Below are 22,965 nucleotides of genomic sequence, written 5' to 3'. Positions count from 1 at the left end.
TATCAGTGTAACTTTAGTAAAGGGAAAGGGGAGGACAGATGGTAGAGGAAAGTCTGTACCCATAAGATAAAGGCTTTTTCTTATTGGACAATATAATGACATACAGTATGATTTAAAAAAAAAACAAAAAAAAAACGTGGATGGTTTATATTCCTCTTTACAGGACCAGAATATTTGTTGTTTATGGCATAAATGTGTCAGTACAGATGCAATGGTCACAGCTTTGTAGTTTCAAAGATGTAAAAACAACTGCATAAGACTGAAATCAAGGTTGTGACAAAAGAATGTGGTACACATTAGTGTCCTAAAAGATGACATACCCGATTACATTTAAAGGAAAGGATTGGAATACTGTGACAGAAGGGAGCGCAATGGAACCGGCAGCAGCAGCAGACAAGAAGTTAACTGAAAGTTAATTAAAAAGATGACATTGTTGAGATCACTAAGAGCAGCTTTAATTACATGATTGAAGCTTCAGGAATGGAAGGTTTGCGTCAGGTACAGCCATAGTTGTATTTGAATCAACCAAATACTGGTGTTTTTCTCTTTGTCTCGTAACACTCCTCCATGCTGATGCCACAAGGTTGAAACACAGCAGTCATCCAGTTTTGTCCTTGAATCATTTTACAGGACCACTAATTCCAATGCACATTGTTAGTACATTACCACCCGGATCAGTTTAAGATGGACATCCTTCTGTCTGTTGCTAGTTTGATGTCATCACTACCATCTCTTTCTCTCTCCTCTATAAATAGGCCAACCCTCCTCTGTATGATCGATCAGAGGACCTGGCTTCACTGCTCTATCTGAATGAGTCCAGTGTGATGCACTGTCTGAGGCAGCGCTATGGAGGCAATCTCATTCACACCTACGCCGGACCCAACATGGTGGTCATCAACCCTCTTAGCACACCCTCCATGTACTCTGAGAAGGTACATCTCTGATTAGGATAAGCAATTGAGTACTTATTTGATTGAGTGTTCTGTGTGTTCAGAACAGTCTATTTTCCTGTGTTTTCCTTCTGCAACTACAGTCTTTGTGGTTCGTCTTCGTTTCTTCCAAGGATATGGGTGATCTACAGCTGAGGGCTGTATCTAAACGTGCTTCTTTTGTGTCTCCTCCTTACCGCTGTTTGTATCTCCTGCTCCCATCAGGTTATGCACATGTTCAAAGGCTGTCGGCGCGAGGACTCGGCTCCTCACATCTACGCCGTGGCTCAGTCGGCCTATCGCAACCTACTCACTACCCGGCAGGATCAGTCGATTGTGCTGCTGGGCAAGTCTGGCAGTGGCAAGACCACCAACTGTCAGCACCTGCTCCAGTATCTGGTCTCCATCGCAGGAAGCACAGGCAAAATCTTCTCTGGTGAGCCTGCAGACACAGAAGAGGGTGGTTGGGGCAGAGAGAGGACAGAGTGACATAGTTGTAGAAGTTTTTTAATGATGTAAGAAAACCTCCCGATGAGACTTGACTTTGTTGTCGAGTCCTGCTCGTCACGTGACTTGGGCTTGATCACTGAGGGCGTAGGATGTAGTGGCATCTAGGGGTAAAGATGCATATTGTAACCATTTGAAAATCTTTTGCCTTTTCACCTCTCCAAGTGTACATTAAAAACTACTTTGGCCTTTAGAGGCAGAATAAAATGCAAACAGCCAAATCCCCACTTAAGCCTACACACTGCACTTGTAATGTTCTTATGCTCAACACGAGATACAGGTATGGCAATGTGCAGAGTATTACGTCTACACTCTCTGTTGAGTTTCTTAAAGAATGCTTAAATTCAGATTTAATGAATCATGTCATTATGTTTTACTATCTAGACAAAAGCAAAGACACCCCAGCAGTATTTTACTTTTATCCTCCTCTACTCAACAATTTTATAGTCAAGCACCTTTAAGCTGATACTGCACCTGAGTTGGAACAAGTTGTTTGTTGTGCTCCAGTAGCTGGTTCAAGTACGGCAGTTAATTTCCAGCAGCACTCACAAGATCGAGTGTTTAATAAATCCTACAGCGTTAGAGCAGCCACTGCACGTTAATCACAGAGGGCTATGCGTGTTTCACACAGTAAATTAGTTTTCTTTTTTATGGTGAGGCATATGATGAACTGATGAAGCTGAGAGGGAGTTTGTGTTGTGGTGGTGAGGGTGTCAATGATCGTACAGAACAGATTATACAGATGATTTTACAGATATTTTGTGTGTTCCTACAATATTGGAATTCCCTGTCTGGTTTTTGGCCTTGAATACCATCAGTGATCGGGAAATATGATCGCACTGGTTGATGTTTGTCTGCAGGTTTTCCACAACATATGGGTGCTGCCAAATTACTTAATTATTTATCTACTGCTGTAAACTGTAGTCACATTTTTACCTAGCTGACAATGACAATGGCTTGATCTGGAGCAGTTGTGTTTTTTAATTTCCTATTCATGTGTGTGATGTTACAGTTGGTCACATTATATTACAAAACCAAGGTCTGATCTGCTCTGGTTTTGTACAGGTTTATTTTGAATTGAACCATATAGCTTGTCATTATTATAATTCAATTACTATATGATACATTTTCACAAATAATTTTATTCTTGTTTTACCACTATATACAGACATTTCAGAGAGTATGGAATCAGGAAAATTGCTTCAAAGTCATTGAAAAGGTTATGGATTTGTAAAAATGCAAACGAACACATGTTAAATCGCAAGTTCACATTTCTTTTGGTCACCCTGTTGTCGTGTTCATTGTAGGATAATTTCTGTGTATAATACTGTAAGAGCATCATGTGTATGTGGAATAATTTTTGGCAATGTGTTTGTTTTTTCTTTCTCTTTTGGCACAGCTGAGAAATGGCAGGCTGTTTACACCATCCTAGAGGCTTTTGGCAACAGCTCCACTGCTATGAACACTAACGCCAGCCACTTCTCCCATGTGGTGTCCCTTGACTTTGACCAGGCTGGGCAGGTGGCCTCGGCCTCCATCCAGGTTATACAAATAAATGCACGACGACTATCACCATCCACACCATTCCCTTTTCTTCAAAGTCACTGCGACTCAAAACAAAACAGAAATATTCGCTCAATAAAATTGAAATAGTCTCAACTCTGGCATCCTCTCACGCAACTACACTCACAGTTTAACCTGTGTAACATCGCTCTCTGACTCCTGTTGTGTCCTGCTGTTTAGACGATGCTGCTGGAGAAACTGAGGGTGAGCAGACGACCTGAGGGAGAATCTGCCTTCAACATCTTCTACTACATGATGGCTGGAGCTGACAGCACCCTCAGGTGACTCTGCCAAAGCCTCTTAATCAACAAAATCACTTTTTTCATTTCCTGTTCAGGGCAATATGACCCAAAATTGTGACAAGATTAGTTGTGTATCCTGCGTGATGTTACAAATAAAAAGTAGAGTCAGGATTACTTTTATTTGTTAGTTCCTACATTTTTCACTTGACACTCAAATTAAATGGGAGATTATACAGACAAGCATACAGTGGTGTGCCTCTGTACTCTGGATTGTTTTGACACAGATCATGTGTTTTTGTCTTGTTTTAGGTTTTATTGACCATATTATGTCTTTATCAAATCATCTGATTGTTCAGCATTTTTTCAACAATATTAAGTCGGCACAGAATCAACAGTTCAAATGAAATTTATATGATAACATCAGACACAGTTTCTAAAATGAATGTGACCTTGAAAACTTCAAGATTCAAGAGGTTCAATAATTCTTTATTGTCCTTGTGTGTACACAGAGGAAAATTTAGTTTGGTAGTTCTTAAATTTAAAACACACACGACATCATTATAAATATGTGCCAAGGTTAAATAGCATTAAATACAACTGAATTAGAATGAGACATGTCCGCAACACTCTGCAAACCTCAGCATTTCACTCGTCACTGATCCAAGTATCTTCCTCCTCTCTTTCCAGAACGGAGCTGCACTTTAACCATCTGGCTGAGAACAGTGCTTTTGGGATCTTACCACAGTCTAAGGTAACCCTACAAGCTTTACCTGAAATTAAATAAAAAATATTCTATATTATCCATAATATTGTATCACCATCCAGTCAATGTCAACAGATATTTGAGCAAGTAGTAATACACTTCACATGATTATATTTAACCCTTAATCTATATTTTAACATAATGAGTACATTGATGATAAGTTGTTAGATGGAGGTTCAATGGCGTAAACTTTGATCCCATCTCCTCCAGCCTGAAGACAAGCAGCGAGCCTCGCAGCAGTTCACTAAGCTGCAGGCGGCCATGAAAGTGCTGGGTATCTCTGGTGATGAGCAAAAGGCCCTTTGGCTCATCCTGGGAGCCATTTACCACCTGGGAGCTGCAGGAGCCACTAAAGGTAGCAGCTCACAAATCACTGACTGATAGAAAGATTCTTTAGTGTGTGACATCTCTGGAACATTGTCTAATGATTACACTGTACTGACCATCAGCTTTTAAAAGGTACTTTTGCTTGTAATTCTCTACTTTGCCTCTCACAGAGATATTTAGACATGAATTTTGCTCAGAATCAGAATACTTTATTAATCCCTGGGGGTGGGGAATTGTTTTTGTTCACAGATGCTCTGTGCAAAGTAGGAAAGAAATACAGCATGAGGAAATGAGAGCTCGATATACCGATATAAGTAAAATAAAATAAAACAGTAAAATAGGCAATAAGCTAAATGAAATAAAATAAACAATAAAATAATACAATAATAAAGTAGACAATCTGGAAATATATACAATATACAGTGAATGTAAGTATAAAAAATGAAAAGAAGTTGAATGAGGATGGGTAATTACAGTTTGTTTTGTTTATTTATAAAGAGTCTGATCATCAAGACTTCCTGTGGCAGCTTTTAACAGAAGAGAATACAGTGAAAATTCACTGATTATTTTCTGCCCTTTTGACTGCAAATGAGCACAAAGGTTTAAACCTGCTGACTGATGCTGATGATACTGATGTTATTTAAAATGTAATCCTATGTATCAGATCAGTGTACATAAGGACATCATTTCAAAGATTGCAAACTATTGTGTGACCCAGTTCACATTTGTGTATAATGTTTCTGATTATTTTTACCGTCATCCCTGTAACACCTACTATTTTATACATTTTATTGAAAACCTATACATAATGAAAAGTATGATTAAATTATGCAAATATATTTGGAGATTCTCCCATGAATCTCCTACGACCCATCTGTGGTTTCCAGGCCCAGTCTCTGGGAATGACTGTACAGTATATTTGGCTTTATATAGGTTATTTTTTATTTTATTTCTGTTAGTCTTTTGAAACAATCTTATATATCAAAGTAGAAAACAATACAATGGAGGCCAAACATAGGCAGAAAGAAATATAAATTATTATTATTTTAATGGGTTTTGAAATTTAAAATCAACCAAAGGAAACAAAATGCCACTCAACCTACTGCATTGTAACAAAAGACTCAGATAACAGATGTGTCGCATGCGCTTTCATTAAAGCACCCAATGTGGTGGATTTTCATGGAAAGGAGTACAAAGAAAAAACTCAATGCAGTGTTAAGTCCATTCATGTGTCAAGACTTTTAATTAAATTCACACTTCATTACCGTCACCCAAAGTAAGAGACAATGCAGGCTGTTAATACAAAACGATGTTAAGCACAGGCAGTTTTAACAATGGCAACACAAAATTACATTATCGCATTACAATAGAGACAGACGGATAAATCCACACAGACACAGTCACCAGCATCGTTCGTAAAAAAAGTGAACAAACATGGCTCTGATTGTTCCAATCCTGATTGCTCTGATCCTAAATACAACTGTCAATTTGGACCTTTTTAAGATAGTGGTGTTTTCCTGAAGGACAAGACATAATTCTTATTTTCACATGACTGTGTCCACACGCTCATCCACCTCATTACTTATTAAGCACAATGACATAACCCTGTTCAAATCATCATAAACTGTATGGACATCACATCAAAAGCAAGGAGTTGACTTACTCCTAATTGCCACTAGGTGTCAGGCTTGACATTTGAATGCACACACTCCCCCTTGGACACGTGGAATGCTATGACAGTCATCACTGGTAGCAGCATGGTGCCGTTTTAAAACAGATTGTTTTTTATTTTGTGGCCAAGAAAGTGTGTCATTATAAGAGGTCAAATTAGAAAGTTGTTCTCTCAGTCTTCTGGTTACAACCAATGAAAATGATTTTTACGCTATCTGTCCCTTCCAGCCACAAAAGCACTAGTTAGACCCACTGTGTTTCTACCAGACTTTCATTTTGTATTATTTTCCTCCTGCACAGGATCATTGTCATTTTAAAAAGCTGAAAGTAGGGATGAACCGATCCGATAAAATCACTAGATAGTATATCCACAAAAGAAAACGATTCAGTTCTTAATTGTCACATTAAAAGCACAGACTGTAAAGAAAAAACATGTGCCATCATTATTGTCATATAACCAGAACATTGTGTGAGTGCTGTAATCAGCTTTGTGGACTTATTTTAAGATAACAAAGGCAACACTTACTTCAATTACTTCAAATGTGCTCTCATTATTCCCTTTTCCATTCCACAAACCTACTAATGACCCCCAAACGTATGGCTGTTGTCTGCAGTCAGAATACTATATATAAAGTCGACAGTCACTCCTGGGTCAAATGACTATTTAAGCCGAGTCACCAAAATCCTTATGTTTGTCATCACACAGCCACTTTAGTTAGATGAAGGCTTAAACTATCGCCACACTAAGTGCAATGTGTGTGTCTATAATGTTAATGTTTTTGCTCAAATTTTTGCTAAGCTATTCAAAAACAAATGAATACAAAGAAGGAACTTAATGGAAAATAAAGTTTTGCATGGTTCCGTTGAATAACTTTCAATCTTTCTTCTTTCCTCTGCAACTGAAATCCTCTGCACACCTCGTCTGAGACTAGATATATAGTTTTCCAACACCTGTGTCGGCATGATAATAGTCTTTAGACAAAAGGAAAATTACTTGAAGCTTTAAAAGCACAACGGCTCTGGGATTGTGAAAGTTCTGAGTGTGTGCTGCCTGTTCCTCTGCTCAAAGGATGTTATTTCTGTTGAGTTAATCGTCCTTTTCTTAGAAAACCTCTCAAGGATGTCAGTCAACCCACATAGTACCATTCCATTGGTTTCAACTAAGTCTTTTTTTATTGATTAGTTCATCATTCAGGATATTATCAATTAACGGAATTGTCCAGTGTTTGCCAAAACTTGCTCAAAAGCTTGTCCACAAACCAAATATACAGCTTCCTGCCTGTCTGTGCAAAGAACAATTATATTTAAAAGAAAAGAAAAACACTTGAGCAATTGATCCATTATCAAAAAAATGTCCAGTTAATTATTCTTAGTTTTTATTATTATAAAAACTACTGACCTATTTATTGCTACAGCCCTATAGTTCCACTTATGTCTGATTTCTCAGCTCACTCTTCTAAAGCATGATGGTGGATTGTTGAATGTTTACTCTTTCCTGCAAATGTGACTTGATGAATTCATGAACTGTGTTTTTTTCTAACCTCTTCCCTTTACTTGCATGTTTGCATGCTGCGCCCTATCAAACACAGACGGCGATGAAGGTAATGGAAACACTAAAACAAGTTGTTGACTGTTTTTCACTTAAGACTTTATTTCAGAGCCTCTCTTGTTTCGCACTTAATGCCTTTATCGTTCTTTCCAGTCATTAGTGTTCTTTTTTGTTCCTGCTTCTCCACTCTCCTTATCCCTTCACTCCTACATGTATGTTTTGTGTTTGTGTCATGTCAGTTCTCCCTGTCTCGCTCTTTTTTTTTTCTCCTTTTTGTGAGATGAAAATCACAGACGCCAGAGCGTAGCTGTCCCTTTGAAAACCCCCCTCTCTCGGACGCCTCTGCATTTCGCCCACATGTCACCCTGCAACACATTCTTAAAAGCAAAGTGAAGCTTATTAATTTTCACTTCTCTCGTTAGTGTTTTGACTTTCTCCCACAGAACTTGTATTTCTCGGCTTACTGCACGTGCCCCCTTTGAATTTCTTTTCATGGCACTGGCTCCTGTTGCTCCTCTGGCTCAGTGACTCAGCCTCTCTGATTGGCTGGCTCTGCGGGCTGTCATGTCACCATGGTTCAGTCTTACGCATTGGGCTTTCAATTGTCTCCGGGCCAAATAGAGATGTTTTGCCAGAGTCAGGCTATGATGAACAGTGATAAGTCTAAATCTGATTTCTTAGTTATGTTTTCAGTGTGCTTACCAACACCTCTTAAAACATCTTAAAAAATACAACTTTAGCGGCCAAATTTTTGGTTTTTGAATGCCTACATTGACATATGATGTTCTGTAATGGTTACTATTATGTTTTTGGAATCCGGAAATATACTTGCTGTTTAGCTGTGGATTGTGGCAGATGGGTCATGATCACAGTTGTTCACATATAGTTGCTCTGCACTGAGCATGTAAAACATTAAAGAACACATACATAACATGTATGGCATGCACACCAGGCACACAGGTTTCCCACTCACATCTGTGAAAAAATAGGAAGAGGTCCATTCATCTTGGAAAATCCGAGTTTAAGACATTTCGCTGATGAGGGTGTCAGGGTCAAAAGAAAAGCAGGTAAGATTCCAATAATGATAGGACAAAATGGCACTTACAGACCCAGATGCCCTCAGCTGTTAGTTCTGTGGCAGTGTTGTCTACACTTACTATAACAGTGCGCCCCTAGTGGACAACCTAGGAACTCCAGATTTGTTTTTTTTCATATTGCAAATTTATCTGGTGGGCCGGACTCGACTTGGACTTGACACCCCTGGTTTAAGGTGTATACTTATCTCTAAGAAATCCGATTATTGACGGAAACCTAGGTGTGTTAAACAGGTTTTTCAAAAACCAATAACGACATTAAACCGATGAAGAATATCAGTTTATTCCATTTACATGAGCCCTTGAATAACCAGATAACTACAAAAACCCGAAAATAATCGTTTTTTTAGTGTGCATGTAAATGCACTCAATGATTGCTGCTCTGTTCTAGTTTATTGGATCATAGTTTAGCTCAGCTACACTGTCCACATGGTCTCTGTACTGCCCCTACAGGCTGACACAAGATATGGCAGACGTACGTCCCTGGCCTTCAAACCTTCAGTTTGTAATGCAGGCATTTTGTTTTAAATTTAAAGCTAGTATTTCATTGGAGTTACTTCAGTAAATGTCATGTTGGTTTTGACAGACTGTTTGATGGTTTGCATGATTAATGTATGTGAAATTGGTCGAGTGGCACTTTAAATTCATAGCAGAGTTGTTTTTTGCCACAAGAGAGACAATGAAGGGTAAAAGCTTTCATGAAAATAACTTATTTTGGGAACACGACAAAGTACAGCACCAAATTCTGTGATCAACTTGTCAGTAAAGATACCGGAAAACTCATTTAGCCTCATGATAATGATGGACACAATAAGGTTAATATATTCCGTTCATGCTGCTGAATGAGAATATCTATTTGAAATGCAGGATGTGACGATATTAGTGCCACATAACTTTGTACCACATGAATAATAGAGGACACAGTGTTAGGTACGAGCCAAAGAGTTCTCCACAGATATTTCCACTAAAGAATTTGCTATAAAATATTTTTAGACACCTTCTCTGAATGTTTTTGCGCACAAGAAGTGGTATGAATTTAAGGCATTAGACATCATTTTAGAGCTGCAACTGATGATTATTTTCATAATCAATTAATCTGTTGATTATTTTCTCGATTAATCGATTAATTGTTTTGTTCATAAAATGTAAGAAAAGGTTAAACAACGTTGATCAGTATTTGTCAAACCTGGAAATGATGATGTTCTCAAATGTCATGTTTTGTCCACAAACCAAAATTACTTTTAATGATTTATTTGTTATATGGAGCAAAGAAAACTAGAAGAACAAAGAAGCTCAAACAATCAGAAATATTGTTTTAATCATGAAAAAAGCTTCAAACCGATTAATCAATTCTCAAAATAGTTGACGACTCATTTAGTAATAGATTATTTAATTGTTTCAGCTCTACATCATTTAACATTTCATTAATCTGACGTTTGAACCCCGTCCTCTTTATGCAGACATTATCAACACATGATGAATTGTTCATAACGTCATGATATTACAACTCTGTTTTTTAAAATGTATTTTTTTAGTGTGTAAGTCACAATCACGAAAAACACCGTAAGGAAAAAGGCTGATACTTAAATAATGAAATATTGGAATATATAGATCAGGTGCACTTGTCCGTCTTCATCTGATAACATCATGATTTAAACCAGATTTACAGATTTGCTGTCAAACATTCTCAGCTATTTTTAAATATGAACTCTGAGTAACGTCCATAGATTCAGGTCTTTATATGTTGAGTCATTGCCTGTCATTGCCTGTCTTGAACATAGTAACGACAGCAGGGCCATCTTCAGAGGATGCAGATAACGCGGTGGAGATTGGCTTAAGCTTGCTGGACACTCACCCTCTTACTTGCTGCGGATTCTCCAGAGCTCACTTGGACATTAACCGAGGATTATGCCACAGAGCTGGCAGAAGAATCTGCGGACCTTTGTTTCCCCAAATTCAGCCCTAACACGCATAATCTCCGGAGTTCAGTGCATGGCTGATAGCGGCTACTTTCATGTTCAGTAAATCACCGTGATACTTTGACGTTGTGACATTGATCCCTTTCAGACCTTGTATAAACATCCCTGCTGAGTGATCTGAGCTGCTGCTCTCTGGATGACTTTTGTTTGATTTCAGATCCATTCTGAGTTCAAAACTCTTGAGACCTTTGTTTGATGAAAATTTTAGAAGGTCAACCCTTTCAGGAAACAGTCAACACTGACAATCCCAGTAACATTTGCTGAGATAATATTTTCTTCTTTCTGATATTTGATTTGCAGAGCTCTACCTGATGGTTGGCAACTAGATAGATAAATGAGTGAGCAGGGTGTTTCTTATAAAATGCTCAGTGAGTGTAACTGTTCTGCTGATGACAAAACTCCAAACAGCTCAGCTGTCAGTTTTCACATAGTCTCACAGTTCTGTCTGCTTCTGTCAGCAGGAGAGAGAAATCTCTGCGTTGGTTGAACCGTACAGACCTGCCATGAGACATTCTTCTCGGGATTAAATGCCAATGCTGTGGTCGATACTCTTGTTTGTTCATTTATAGCATGTTTTCAGTTTGTGTTAGCTCTAGTTCAGAAAAAACCCCAAAGCCATGATGCATCTTGACAGAAACCACACACACGTTTCTTTTGTGGATCTGTGTTCAAATGCCTTTTTCATTTAGCCCATTAATCCTCCGTGTGTCTGTCATGTATTTAAAACACATTTTCTCTCTGATTTTTAGTCGGACGTCGGCAGTTTGCCCGCCATGAATGGGCCCAGAAAGCAGCCTACCTGCTGGGCTGTACCTTGGAGGAGCTGTCCTCTTCTATCTTCAAGCACCAAGCCAAAGGACTGCAGCATTCCGCCTCATTCCGAGGAGCACAGGATGAGAGCGGCCAAGGCGACAGCTCAGGTAGAACTCAAAATGCAGCATCTTTCGTTTCCTCTGTTTGATCATGTTACTGCTGATGTTGGTTTTTCATTAAAACCTGTTATGTTCAGCTATAGTTGTCACTACACTGAGGACAACTCAAAGCCTGGTATACACTTAAATGTGTTTGGGCTGTCCCAGATGAAAGATGCCCAAATTGGACAAATCTTGGTGATTTCTTTGGATAGTGGCTCCTAAATGGTGGTCCTACTTTCCTACAAAGTACTGTGAACTTACTTTGTTCTGTAAAAAAATGTTCAAAGCATGTTACAAATGATACTTGGTTCTACATTGCTTCACTAAAGCCAAATTCACACAACGTTATTTTCTTTTCAGCTCAGCTCCTCTTATCCTCTTATATGTATTGGCTTCAATAAGACAGAAATGTAGCCTGGAGGAGTTGTTTTTGATCCTTGTTTGTTTGTTCCAACGCTGTTCAACCGTCTGTAAAGCAGTTCTTGAGAAGCCCATTATTGAGCTTGTTACTGACACCTCCCTCCGTCTGCCCCTCTGTTTTAGGCTCTAAGGTCACAGCTCTGGAGTGTTTGGAGGCCATGGCATCAGGACTCTACTCTGAGCTCTTCACTCTTGTCATTTCTCTCATTAACAGGTCAGACCTCACAATATTTACCCTCAAATGTAAAACCAAATGTTTCTGTTTACTTTGATGTAACTTTTATATGTTAAAGGTCCCATATTATGCGAAATCAACTTTTTAGTCATTTAAATCCTTATATTTGGGACTCTGGAGGTCCTATCAGTAGGTAAATTGGGAAAAAAGATGACTCACTCATGTTTTTGTGGTCCTCCGCAGACTAAGTACAGGAGATAAAACACGATGTTGACTTCCATGCTTATTGGGACATCACAATGCGCTAAATTCCTGAAATTGTTGTCTCGCGGAGCTCCGTTTTGTCTGTAAAACATGCAAGAGTGCTTGCGAGGGCAACAGTATCCGAAAACCGGAAGTCTGTGAAGTCCACGAAAAGTTCTGTTCTTGGCTCCACAGTTCAGCACAGAGTCCTACACAAACTTCCAGCCTCAGAGGATTTATCTGTCCAGTGGATACATGTTATATATGATGTCAATGTGTCTGCTAGAGCCTGCAAATGATCACTTTTCCAAATTACCAGTTGCCTCTGTGGCTGATGTAATGTCCTGTCCCTTAAGTTTCGTTTTATTTTATTTTTTTTTTTTATTTTTTTTTAAAGCGATACTACTAACCCAAGCGTTCTGAAGAGGGCTGTTTTGGCAGGGTGATTGAACTGCTGTGGTGCTTCATCCTTATGGTATTTTGGCCAAGAAAAACGTGTAGTTATTGTTATGTAACAAAACAGAGTAACTATCCAAAAATTACAGTACAACCTTATCAATAACGTGGCTTTAATTTGCGAGCATTAGGATCAATTTCAAAGCAAAAGTCCTGGAGTAATGGCAGGAAGAACACAATGGGGTTCGATGATCCAAATTCACAAACTTCAATAACGTGTGTGTGTCCATCATTAGCCTCACGCAGAGCGGTACACCAGTGATGCATGGACATCGCCAGGTTGTCGATCGTGGCCTGGAATGATTGTGGAATGATGCACATTCAGTTATGTTTCCACAGCTGTAACGCTCAACCCAGCACTCAGCATGCCAATGGCACGCTCCCTCATGATTTGTGACATCTGTGGCATATTGACAAGTGACAAAAGTCCACAATTTGGTGTGCCCTTTTATTGACCAGACCATAAAGAGTGTCTGTGTACTGTAGGCATATTGACCACCACTCTGCCATGCTCCATGACTCTCGTGAGTTGAAATACTCAATCTGAGATTGTCGTCAATAGGAGTGGCCAAGTGACACTAGACTACTGGGTTTGAGCAAAACAAATCATTACATAAACAACAAATGCATCAAGAATATGAGCAAATGTCATGACTTTCTATTTTTGTTCACCATTTCAAGTTTGTGCGTTTATTTTTGTTGAGTATAAATATAAGCAAATGTCCTTTACATTCAAACCTTTTCTCAGTCACATTAGTTCACACAATGCTGCTCTCTCTGTTTCTCAGTATAGTGATGTTTAGATGCTGCCGTGCTGAATAGAGGAAGTGATTAGTTGTATGTCAGGACAGTCGGAGGCAACAGCAACATTGCATGAGTAAAGTGAGACGACTTGCAAAGAGGATGTCGTGACTGAAAACACAAAGTAGTGTCTACAAAAAAGTTTCTTAAGTGAATTCTCCTGCACAGAAAAACACTTATTCAGCAGTTTGATGGGGCTAAATTCTTCTTGTACAAACCCACCACTGCGCTGCTGCTGTAGTCCAAACGAGGCAGAATAACAACAATTCACCTAATATTACTTTATTTCTGCCTTTTGTGATGCACCACAAGTCACAGCAATTAAAAAAGCACAATTTTGTTACAAAAAAAATCAATACAGGTTGTAAAATAACAAATGTATATGTGAGTAAAACTGTATGAACTCATTGGATATTTTCTTCTGTGCTCCTTGTTAATACAAAAAAAATTAAAAAAAATTCATTCAGGAATATGTTTCACTTCAACGTTTCAGCACTTGTGTCAATATTACCCAGGTGGCTGTGAAACCAATGTGCCCTTTCACTTGTTTGTAGTTAATTTCCTTTCCCCCCCCCCGCGCCTCTGTCTCAACGTCTTCTGCTGCAGTTCTTTGAGAAACCCTGCACACAAGGCGATACTCACAGATGTCAGATTTAATCAGGAGAGTTTCACATTTATCTTTCTTTTCTATCCACACTTTACTCAGTGCAGTGCTTCTTATGCTGCTGGCTGCCTCACGACTTCACTTAGCGTTTGAAGAAAGGCTCATGTTTTTTTAATGCCTGTGTCCTGCAGGTTTTTTTTTTTTATTTATGTTTATGTTTGTTCAGCCCAGAAATCATCACATTATAGAAGTTTGCCTGAACTTTTCCAAACAATATTGATCATTACAGTTTACACACCCTTTATGAATGTATCTCAGACATTAGCATTTATTTCTGCTGGATCACTTGAGTATAATAACAAGTTGAGCAAATGAAACAAACAAAATCTAAATTTAAAGCGCTATAGAACCACTGACATGGAAAATAAACCTTGGCTATTTCTTTTCATAAAAGGAAAGTGTTTGCATTAGCATAAAGTAAATAGTCTTATTTATAAGTTCTTACTATGCACACAAACTTTTCCTTTATTCTCTTTACAAGTTTTATATTTGTTCAGATAGTAGTGGATCTGTTTAATCAGAAACAGATTTTCTCTTTTTTGTACCTTTCGTAAATGTTATATCGTTGGATTCTAGATAAAAGATGTTTTAGCTTCCTAGCGTCCATTCTTCATCATAATATATCTGTGTTCCTCAGGGCTCTTAAGTCCAGCCAGCACTCGCTGTGCTCCCTGCTGATAGTGGACACTCCGGGTTTCCAGAATCCTCGGCTGGCTCAGCAGCAGCGGGGAGCCACCTTCGAGGAGCTCTGCCACAACTACACACAGGAGAGGCTGCAGACCCTGTTCAATGAACGCACCTTTGTCCAGGAGCTGGAGAGATACAAGGAGGTGCTGCCAGGCTGACAGATCACAGTATTAAACAGTAGCCTGAAGGGAACTTACACACGTCTGAGATTCTGTGGAAAATCACATTAATTAGATATCGTCTATATCCATATTTTCCACAAGTGCTTGTTGTGGCATCTACCCTTGCAGAGAAATTAGCTTTATTAAAGATATGTTATATATTTTCATTATGCTCATAAAAACACCTAATTCTTAAAATATTGCATCAGGCTTTTTACAGTTCAGGAATTTGTAATTTGTAAAAAAAAATAAGTAATGCAATGAAACAGAGGATAACAGATCTCACTCAAATAGCAGAAATGGTGGTTATGCGGGCGAGTGGGACAAGAGAAGCAAATATTAAGACATTAGTTAATTCGAAGAGCAACACAACGCCACCACATAACACCATTGGCACTTTTGTGCCTTGTTATCCTCATGTGGTGGCTCAGACATGAGCCCCACCTACTACCTATGTTGGTGAACTAACTCTTGATATTTGCTTAATTTAATTTGATGGAAACACAGATTCATTTAAATTTGGTTAAAATTTAGGATACATATTGATCGAAAACGCACTTAAACCGTGTGTTAATATAGAGCGGAGGCTCTAAAAGAAGATACAATCGCAGATAGTTATTTTTAATCCCCCCTGCATGGTTATATACCTACTACAAGTAAATATACACTGTAATCTTCCATGTTCACATGTTCAGAGATTGGTTGTAGAAACCCCATCTTTTCCACTTGACTTACCATAGTTGAGTCATATTAATCAAAGACTAACTTAATTATACGTCTATGCATAAACAAACAAATATGATTGCATAAACGTTGCACTAATTACACACACAAATACCCACTTACACAACCCAATCTACAGTCTAGTCCTAACAAAATGAGCAGCTACACTTGTGATTTATTGATGAACTCCTCTTCTGTTGTAGATCACTAACCTTAGCCTTTGTCCCTTCCTGCGTCTAGGAAAACATAGAGCTTGCTTTAGATGACATAGAATGCAGTACCTCACGGTCTGTAGCAGCTATCGATCAAGCCTCGACCCAAGCTCTGGTAAGCATAAGAATCCTCACCACACTGTTTCTGTTCTGTGCATCTCTGTGCAAGTGATTGTGCCATTGTTTTCTGCAGTTACCAGAGATTGTCTGTTTGAATCTCCCTCAAATACATAAATACAAGTCAAGATGAAGTGTAAACATATGACTAATCCAGTAAAGAGCCCTGTTCACTGCACAAGACGGTTTTCAGATTAACATATTGAAAGAAAAAAAAAAAAAGGATATCAGGTGGGGAAGATTTTTAATTTCAGATTATCCAGTCGACACTCGGGACCACACATTTGGCTTGTAAACAAACATGTCCTAGTGGCAAGTGTCAAGAAAGTTGTGGGATTAAACATGACTCCAGAATGATCTTTGAAGTACACTGAATAAATAAGCTTTTAACAAGCTTGTCCCTTCTCTAAAGTGATGAGCTCATTTGCGCTGTTTACTCTCGCATTTCTTATTTTTATTCGTCTGCCATGTATTTGTTTTTACAACCCACAGCATTTTGTCAAATTAAATTTCTACCCTCAGAGAAAAAAGTAGACATTGATCATTTATATGCTGTGCCAGGCCTCGTGCCTCCATCCACTTAATTTGGCTCTTGGTGCTTGTGGCTCATTTTAATGTAATTTGCTGCATTTCTTTTTTGGAATTCCTCCGACTCCAGTATTATTGATTGGAGTCCAGTTTGTGAGCAGTTTCACTCTTGTTGGCTTGAAAAGGTCTCAGTCTATCTGCTCATAAGTTGGCTTCTTGTTGCAAAGGCCAATGCAATCAATAGTGCTGCGAGGGTGTTTGGTTCCAGGTCTTTGCAGAAAAAATCTGCAGCAGTGCTGTTTTATCACTGTCACGTGTGGTATCAAAAAGTAACTGCAATCGAATTTACAGTTGTTTTTCATGTCCTGCCATTGTCGAATCAAACTATTTGAAAAAAAGACTTGACATTGTAGGTACTCTGATGTTAATTCAGATCACCCTTGACGTTTTTCTTTTAAAGCATTCACTAATTATTTTTCCTCTAATGATCGAAGTGGCGGATCACAAAAGCCTCATTGAGAGGCATGTTTTAGTTTTGGAGACCTTGTAGGCAAATTATTAACAAAAAGTCATTTGATATTCAATAACTGACATAACAGAGGTGAATTACCGGCTTTGTGATTTGTGATCAAACTCTAATTATCTCTGGAAAGGTTCAAAGTTGCACTGCAGGTATCGCTTCGATTTTCGGCAGCACAACACAGTGTCTCGCCTTTGCTCTGCATTTGTTCGTTGGCAGACGTTTCATCTCTTTATTTAGACAAAATGATCCCTTTCAAGGACACTAATTTAAGAGTGTGCTTTTAAAAATAGACTTGAGTCACAGAGGAGAAATTTAGTTTAAAAAAAGAAAGAAAAGAGCAGCAGTCATGAAAAGGATCGGCTGCATGAGGCAAAACAGATGGTTTCAACACTCTCGATCTTAATTTCTTTCATAGATCCGTTTTCTTATGTATGAGGTGTTCTCATACAACAAGCCACATTTGATCCAGTTAACAGAAAGACTGATTGCACTCAAGATTTAAGTGGAGAAAACTCTGCTTTTTATACTTACACACATACACACACCCGCTCACCATTGTAGATTATACTGAAAACTTCTTGGCTTCAGCTTAGTTTGGATCTCGTTTCCCATGAACACAGGTGATCTGTGAGTAATTCCTAATGATCTTTCACACGGGTTCAGCAACAAGGGAGAAAATGAATGCCATTCTCTTCTTAATACTCTATGTACTGATTTGGTAGCATGAAAAAAAAACCCAACCCATTTTGCTGAATACGGATTCTGCTGAATGTGTATTTGCACTTTTTGGTGGAATAATTGCTCATGAAATTGCAGTTTCATCGATCAGGAGAAAAAGAAGTGTTGAGATTTCCATGCTGCCACTGTTGATGGCTGCTATCTGCAAGCATTTCATCTCTGGCCAATTACTGTGACTCAACGTCAATGTGTTGACTTTCCACACAATTTACCGGCTGACTCAGCCATGATTTAGTTACTTGTTTTGAGACTAACAAGGTTTGAAGCATAACAGGGAAAGTTAATATGGCTCAAAAGTTAGAATGCCTCGCCTTTGTTTGTTATGTATCCGTTTTCGTCTAATAAATTGGATCAGTTTGGTGTTAATACATAAATAAGTGCATGCTTTACATGCTTCTAGATGATGAACAAGGGATAATAGACCCAAGTGTTTGCTTTGTGGAATGTCCTTGACTCAAAAAAGGGTAGTGATTTTGGTTCTAGTGATTTTTGGGGATTGCAGCTCCTCTGCAGCTGGTGGAGGATTATTTCTGTTCCTCAGTTTACCTCAGCCATTGATTACTCCCTCACAGAAATTCAGTCGCACCAGTTTCTTATTTAAATCTCTATTTCATCACTGTGATCAAATGAGAGACCGGAAGTCGTTGCTGGACATGAACGATCTCCCACAGTCATCACCAACTCTGTAATAATTAGAAAAGTAATATCACTCTCTGCTAAAATTTAGAACGGGAAATATTATTTTCAACTTGATGCTATCGGAAAGAATGAAATATGCTCCTGATTCGCAGACTGATGAGAACGATCGTCTCCATAACAATAAGTCTGCCAATTACTTGGCAAATCAAATTGGACAAAACAAATGGAAGGCAACAATTTCAACTATTATGACTCAGCGGGGAACAAATAAAGAAAGTGTCAGCTTATTTCTCTCCAGTATTGATTTACCAGAGAAAAGCAAAATCACCCTTTTCAGAGGAGTGACTTTTCAAACCTCTGTTCAAAACCTGAGCCTGATTTCAAAAGCTGGCAAGGGATTGTGAAGGTGAAAATAGTGTTTTGCAATATAGATATACATAGCTTTAAGTCAATATTCATTGTGCAATAGATTTAAAGCAATTGAATGGACATCAATATACAACACAATTAAAACATGTTTGTCTTTATTTTAATACAAATATGAAAATGTAAAGGTATGAATAGTTTCCAATATGTATGAGTAACATTCACACAGAGTGAACCAATTAAATAGTTGAATAAATTAAATAGTTGTCTTAGTGATTTGCTAATTTTTTGAAATTGTGTTTTTTATTGGAAAACAATTAATCTACTGTGACAATGTTATTTACACATGTCTGTTTACGCTGAACATGAGCCGCATCCATGGTCACAGGGAAACACAAACTCAGTATTGCTTAGATTAACTGCATCAGGATTGAAAACAAATTGAAACAGAAGGCCTGTCAGGTTTGGTTTGGGCTCCCTTAGCAGTTTCGCTGGAGTCAGGATCAGGAATAGTGCAGCCCAACCCATGCGGTTTTCTATTCCATAACCTACATTTTTTTCCATCAAGTGATTGTAAAAAGAAAAAAAATATGTGACATGGGACCCTCCTTTCCATCACAGGTCCGCACTCTGGCCAGGACAGACGAGGCCCGAGGCCTTCTGTGGCTGATGGAGGAGGAGGCTGTTCAGCCTGGCGGTTCGGAGGAAACCATGCTGGAGAGACTCTTCAGCTACTACGGCTCTGCACAGGGAGAAAACAAAGGTGAGCACTCAACTTGTTATCAGCAGCACTGTGCACGCTCTCCTTACTACGGCGGGAAATTAATGAAAGCGTTTGTTGTGCTCTGCAGGTGCCAGTCAGCTGCTGCGAGGAGAAAAGCCCCACCTCTTCCTGCTCGGCCACAGCCACGGGACGAATTGGGTGGAGTACAACGCTCAAGGCTGGCTGAGCCACGCTAAACATAACCCTGCTGCCCAGAACGCTGCCACACTGCTGCAGGACTCCCAAAAGTATGTTAAAAAACAAGTTTGTCTGTTCCCACTGGTCAAAACACAAGTGTGTACAGGTTTTTGACGAGTGGAAATGTGTTTTAAATGGTATTCATTCCTCGGTCAAATGTTTTTATTGGCTTCAGCTTCGATCGGCATCAGTGGGAAAACAAGACTGGCGTGAACACACTAATTTCTTCTTAGTTCATAAAAAAATTAGCCGTCCTTTCTGCTGCAGTTCCTCGACACACATTATTTTTTAGTCTATTTGCATAGTCTTTGGTCATGAATGATGTTTGTTTTTATTCTTCCTTTAACTCATTTTTGTTTCGGGTGCAATTGTGACGTCACAGGGGTGAAAACTGGTTCAGATCAACCACTAGCTATGGGACTGATGCCTTTTTTTTGCCTCCTTGGCGGAGGTATTTGTTTTCTTTGTGAGTTTGTTTGTTTGTTTGTCTGTCTGTCTGTTAGCAACATAACTTGAAAAGTCACAGACGGATGAAATTTCCAGGAAATGTCCGGAATGGGACCAAGAACATGTGATTGAATTTTGGTAGACTATCACTGGTTACAACACTCACTGTCTGACCATAACGTTAACGCTGGTTACAACACTCGCTGTCTGACCCAGGCGCACTGCCTTGGCGGAGGTCTGCGCTCTCTGAGTGCTTTTCTAGTTTTTGAATGTGAAAGAGACTTTAGGCACATCAGAAAATCAGATTTAGTAGAACAGAGTCAGTTGTGCTCATTGTTCGAATTACACTGTGACATCTGGGGGGAGCCCTCGGTGGCTACGCTACAAAACGCATGCATACACACATGGTGTAATTCAATCCAATGGTGGTGCTTTATAATCAGTGTCGTTCATATCTACATGCATGTGCCAACTGTTGCCAGCAGTGTTTCTGTCTCTTTTAGGCCGTAAGTTTCACTCGGCCAGTCATTTGTGTAAATTTTAACTAAAAAGAAGGACACGGAACTCCATGTCAGTTGACTTTCTAGGGACTAACCCTCAACAAAACCCTGTAATATCAACTACCATTACGGAACAGAAAAATAACAAGCCAACAGACTGACAACCTAGAAATTGCCAATGAACTGAAAAGGTTAGTGATAAATCATCAGATGTGGTTTACCCAAACAGAACATGTTCTGTCTTACTTCTACAAGTATCTCACCATGCACCTAGTTTTGATTTTCTTCACTCAAGTTTTAAAACTTCTGTCTCTAAGGCTTTTTCCCTCCAAACAAAAACAATGTAGGTCACTGGATTCATTACCCACTTTGATTTAGTGTCCCAACAAAATCCGTTGTGACTTAAAACGGTAAAGATTCAACAGTAGTGTAAGTCTGCAACTGTTAGTTTATTAATTAATTAATTAATTAATTAATTAGTTAATTAATTAATTAATTAATTAATTAATTAATTAATCAATCAATCAATCAATCAATCAATATTTTTTTCAGTCATGAAAACATTTTTATATTGAGGTTTGGGAAACACCCACATTTTATGGACCATTATTATTTGAGTTGAATTGCGTAAAATGAACAATTGTTCGTTGTAGCCCTACAGAATTGTACAAAGTTCATGGAAATGGTAGGGAAGACATTTTATGCTCATCAAGAACACCAGGACATCTGCACACCCTGTTTGTGAAAATGGCTAAAGACTAAATCCTGGTTGATACATTTTTATATCAGATTTTAATCAAATGTACAAATAAAAGGTAAAAGAAAACATTTTTGTGTGTTTACATCCATTGCTGAAGTTATTTAATTGAGATAAGTAGATGTGAAGCAGGTCACTTTTTACAACTAGACTAGCAGACTAGCATTAACTCTAGCTGTAAAAGACCATGTCAGGCTCCACTCCATCAGCCTAGAACAGAAATGCGAGGCTGCAGTTGATGCAGTCTGGTCTGAAGAGTCAAAATCAAGTCTCCACAGTCCAGGCTTCTGCTTGTGTAACAGTATAAAGAATATTTGAATCACACTTCTAAACATAATTCATCTTAATGTTTCCACAGGAAGAACATCAGTGGGCTGTTCATGGGCCGGGCCAGTGGGGCCACAGTGTTGTCAGGCTCCATTGCTGGTCTTGAGGGCAGCTCCCAGCTCGCCCTACGACGAGCCACCAGTATGAGGAAAACCTTCACTACAGGTGTGGCTGCTGTCAAGAAGAGGAGCCTCTGCATCCAGGTCAAACTCCAAGTGGTAAGCAAATAAAACTCAATACTTGTCATCATTTTTGTGGTGTCTAGTCAACAACAAAGGCGAACTGGGTCAGTTATTTTTGTTCTTGTTTATTGTCAGGGATTTGGTGAAGAAGTTGTTAAGATGTTTTTTTTTTAAGTTGAACACTTTAACCATTTTAAAATGTAGTACATTTTTAATTTGATAAATTAACTAGATGATCAACTGTGGCCACTTTTAAAGGGAGAAGCTGAAAGAAGAAGTATATAAATTGAGTGTATTGATTGTATTTTAAAATGCACTGTACAAACATAATCCTCCCATCCACAGGTGTTTAATTTTCCTGTATTTTGCATGAGTTCACCTCCTCTCACAACACTGTGGGCCTCATCACACAGAGCTCGACGATGTCACGTAATCCTATCAATGATAAAGTCACAGTCACTTTTTTCCTGCTTTTAGGATGCTCTGATTGACATGGTGCGTCGCTCCAAGGTTCACTTCGTCCACTGCCTGCTGCCCAAAGCAGAAGCGGTGGGAGGAGGTGGTGAACCACGCGTGACACATGGAGAGAGCGCTGACTCGGGCCTTATGACTCTAGATGTCGAACTCCTTAGGGCTCAGCTTCGGGGTTCAAAGCTGCTGGATGCTCTGCGCATCTACAGACAAGGTAAGAAGTCGCTTGTAGTAAACTGTACCTTTATCGTCTTTATAGGTGTACATGGTAACGACTGACAATAAGTACTTATATATTTACTGTTTATCTGTAGTTGATTTCATGACAG

At 38.9% G+C, this 22,965-nt stretch overlaps 1 protein-coding gene across 4 annotated transcripts in view; it reads left to right on the top strand.

The window, feature by feature from the left end:
* myo18ab (myosin XVIIIA b) overlaps nt 1-22,965 on the top strand; it is a 114,397-nt gene that overhangs the window by 36,222 nt on the left and 55,210 nt on the right. For all 4 annotated transcript variants that reach the window (XM_083886751.1, XM_083886750.1, XM_083886748.1 and 1 more), the window contains exons 8-21: nt 756-932; nt 1,155-1,365; nt 2,836-2,978; nt 3,180-3,280; nt 3,929-3,992; nt 4,215-4,359; nt 11,374-11,544; nt 12,082-12,172; nt 14,935-15,127; nt 16,109-16,195; nt 19,613-19,754; nt 19,843-20,002; nt 22,015-22,201; nt 22,643-22,850. In XM_083886751.1, the coding sequence (XP_083742877.1) occupies nt 756-932; nt 1,155-1,365; nt 2,836-2,978; nt 3,180-3,280; nt 3,929-3,992; nt 4,215-4,359; nt 11,374-11,544; nt 12,082-12,172; nt 14,935-15,127; nt 16,109-16,195; nt 19,613-19,754; nt 19,843-20,002; nt 22,015-22,201; nt 22,643-22,850 (2,080 nt within the window). The remainder of the gene's footprint in view (nt 1-755; nt 933-1,154; nt 1,366-2,835; nt 2,979-3,179; nt 3,281-3,928; nt 3,993-4,214; nt 4,360-11,373; nt 11,545-12,081; nt 12,173-14,934; nt 15,128-16,108; nt 16,196-19,612; nt 19,755-19,842; nt 20,003-22,014; nt 22,202-22,642; nt 22,851-22,965) is intronic.

The sequence above is a fragment of the Microchirus variegatus genome (genome assembly GCF_963457635.1).
Source record: "Microchirus variegatus genome assembly, chromosome: 3".
NCBI classification, from domain to species: Eukaryota; Metazoa; Chordata; class Actinopteri; order Pleuronectiformes; family Soleidae; genus Microchirus; species Microchirus variegatus.
This window is presented reverse-complemented; position numbering and strand designations above follow the sequence as displayed.